We start from the raw sequence: 2,893 nt of genomic DNA on the forward strand, positions 1-2,893 counted from the left end.
TCATTATTATTATTTTTGGCAGAACCAGGGATTGAACTCAGGCCCTTGCGCTTGCCAGGGAAGCGCTTAATCCACTGAGCCATCTCCCTGGCCCTATACTTTTTCTTATTTTTTTATTTTATTTTTTTATGTGGTACTGGGGATTGAACTCAGGACCCTGCGCTTGCCAGGCAAGTGTTATTCTACTGAGCTATCTCCCCAGCCCCTAAAAGAGTCTTTTTTGTTTGTATTGTTTTTTTGTTGAACTGGGGATTGAACTCAGGCTCTTGCACTTGCTAGGCAAGCGATTATTCAACTGAGCCATCTCCCCGGCCCCCCTATACTTTATTTTTATTTATTTATTTATTTATTGTGGAACCGGGGATTGAACTCAGACCCTCGTGCTTGCCAGGGAAGCGCTTATTCCACTGAGCCATCTCCCTGGCCCCTCGATATATACTTTAAGCTGACCCTGAACTCACTAGGAGGCTGGCCTCGAACTCGCAGTACTGCGCCTGCCTCAGCCTCCTGAGTGCTGGGACCACAGCTGTGCGCCTCCACGCCTGCCAGCCCCCGATTTACTGACGTTATCTTTCATTCCTTTCAGGGACTTGTTTGGGCCTTGTGTTTCCCGGGACATCAACTGAACAGCACTTTGAAATGAACTCATACGTAGCTGGCAATCTCGGGTAGATGCTTGCGTCCCTTCCTCCGCTTCGCTTTCTTCCGCTTTGCGTCTCTTTTGGCCCGGGTGACTCGCCGTCGCCGGGGCGGAGGCCTCAGACAGTGGCGACGATGGCGTCGGCGACGCCGGATTCGCAAGCCCGATTTGGCCAGTCAGTGAAGGGGCTTCTCACGGAGAAGGTGAACACCTGCGGGACCGACGTGATCGCACTTACCAAGCAGGTGCTGAAGGGCTCCCGCAGCTCCGAGGTGAGCCAAGCCCAGCCCGGCGCTCCGCCGGCCCGCAGCCCTCCCCTGCCGTGAGGGGGTAGGGCGTCGGGGTGCATCCTGGGAGGGAGGCCGCGCGCGGTGCATTCTGGGGCGTGTAGTCCGCCGGTTTGGCGGCTGCGGGAGTGGAGGGGCCGGGGTAGGGCTCCGCTTCCGTTATTGCAGTAATGCGGTATCTCCACGCTGAGCTACATTCCCAGCCTCTTTTATTATTTCATTCATTCTTTTTTTTTTTTTTTTTTTTGTAATTTTGAGACAGGGTCTCGCAGCTTTGCCCAGGCTGGATTCGAACTTGCCGTCCTCAGGCCTCGGCCTCCCAAGTGAGGGGAATATACTTTAAAACGGAGTTTCAGGGCGGCGGATGAGCTGAGGTTCCTAACCAACCCCTTTCTTGGTTCTCGGGGTTGTCTCTCAATCTCAGCCCCGAAATTGTGCGTGGTTTGCCTTCAACAGCCCTAATTTGTTTCTCACATTTGTGTGTTCCTGACTTGTGTCGTTCTAGCCACAGTGTGGGCTTTCGGTTCTTTAGCGCTTCACCTTTGCCCTTCGGGCCCCCACCCCGCACCCTTCCCTGGCTGAGTCTGAATGGCGCATATGGCGGCGTTCTATCACCAGGAAGCGCTGGGGGGGACCACTCTGCTTCTGCCCCGCTGGGCCTAGGCGTGGGATCAGATACTGGCCCAAGGGAGACGACGCTGGCACTGTTATTCATGATGGCGCCATCGGGAAACATCGCGGCTGGCCCTGGAATATGTGTCTCTCTCTCTCTCATTGAAGAATTACTGTGTTGCCTTTTACCAGATGATAAAAGTCATGTAATTCATTGTATTTCACCTTTTTCCTTTGGCACACAGTGCTCCTGTGTCCTGTGTTAGTTTTGGTAGTAGCCATGTTTGTTTCTGTCTCCTTTCCTTACTTTTAAATTTGAGCTAGGCGTAGTGGCACATGCCTGTAATCCCAGCACTCGGAGGCTGAGGCAGGAGGATCCTTGTGAGTTTGAGGCCAGTCTGGGCTACAGAGTGAGCTCAAGGCCATCCAGAGCTGCTTAGAGAGACCCTGTCTCAAAAAAACTAACTAAATAAATAAATTTGACATGGTGTGGTAAACACAGTGAATATTTAAATTTTAAAAGTTTATTGGAGCTGGGGAGATGGCTCAGTAGAATAAGCGCTTGCCTGGCAAGCTCAAGGGCCTGAGTTCAATCCCTGGTTCTGCAAAAAAAAAAAAAAAGCTTATTAACAAAACAAAAAGTTTATTACAGTAAAGGCATGTTACCATTAATGTTGCTCAAAACACTCCTCCTCATTTCAAACACTTACCCCGTCATTCTTGCCACTTCCTGAAGCTGTTCTGGAAGCCCTCCCTGGCTCTTCAGCTGTGTTGCTGTGGTTGCTTCACTTCCTGAATCCCTTCAAAACGTTGACCTTTTGTGGTCCTTTCAATTGTGGGAAGAGCCGGAAGCCACGTGGAGCCAGACTGGTGGACAAGGAGGATGAGGACCCACTGTAGTGCTTTTACCCTGCCTTTTCATAGGGTGGCAGTTGGCAGCAATGCTGTATTTTTAAAAAAATCATACCTTGTAAAGACAATCAGAAAAAAGGACTTCCAGGGGCTGGGGAGATAGCTTGGCAGTCTAAGTGCCTGCCTGGCAAGCCCAAGGACCTGAGTTTGATCACCTGTACTGCATGCTGTACCAGAGCTGGAACCTCTGGCATGCTGTGCTGGTCCTGAAACTGGACATGTTGCGTATGCCTTTAATCCCAGTGCTGGGGAGGCTGAGGCAGGAGGATCATTACCAGTCTGAGCTATGTAGCAAGACCCTGTAGCAAATAAATAAATGAATGATTTAAGATTTTTTTTTTAAAAGAACTTCTAGGGCTGGCGAGATGGCTCAGTGGTCTAAAGCACCTACTTAGAACAAGCTCAGCAAAGCACAGGGACCGCGGTTCAATCCCCCAGCGCC

The 2,893-nt window shown here is 50.8% G+C and overlaps 1 protein-coding gene across 2 annotated transcripts in view; it reads left to right on the forward strand.

Moving 5' to 3' along the window:
- Nucleotides 1–487: 487 nt before the first annotated feature.
- Borcs7 (BLOC-1 related complex subunit 7) overlaps nucleotides 488–2,893 on the forward strand; it is a 15,564-nt gene continuing 13,158 nt past the window's right edge. The window contains exon 1 of one of the 2 annotated variants that reach the window (XM_023715640.1): nucleotides 488–912. In XM_023715640.1, coding sequence (XP_023571408.1) covers nucleotides 673–912 — 240 coding nt within the window. In that variant the 5' untranslated portion in view covers nucleotides 488–672. The remainder of the gene's footprint in view (nucleotides 913–2,893) is intronic. The other variant, XM_004631492.2, reaches the window with a different exon arrangement.

The sequence above is a fragment of the Octodon degus genome, unplaced genomic scaffold, assembly GCF_000260255.1.
Source record: "Octodon degus isolate 3935 unplaced genomic scaffold, OctDeg1.0 scaffold00042, whole genome shotgun sequence".
Taxonomy (NCBI): domain Eukaryota; kingdom Metazoa; phylum Chordata; class Mammalia; order Rodentia; family Octodontidae; genus Octodon; species Octodon degus.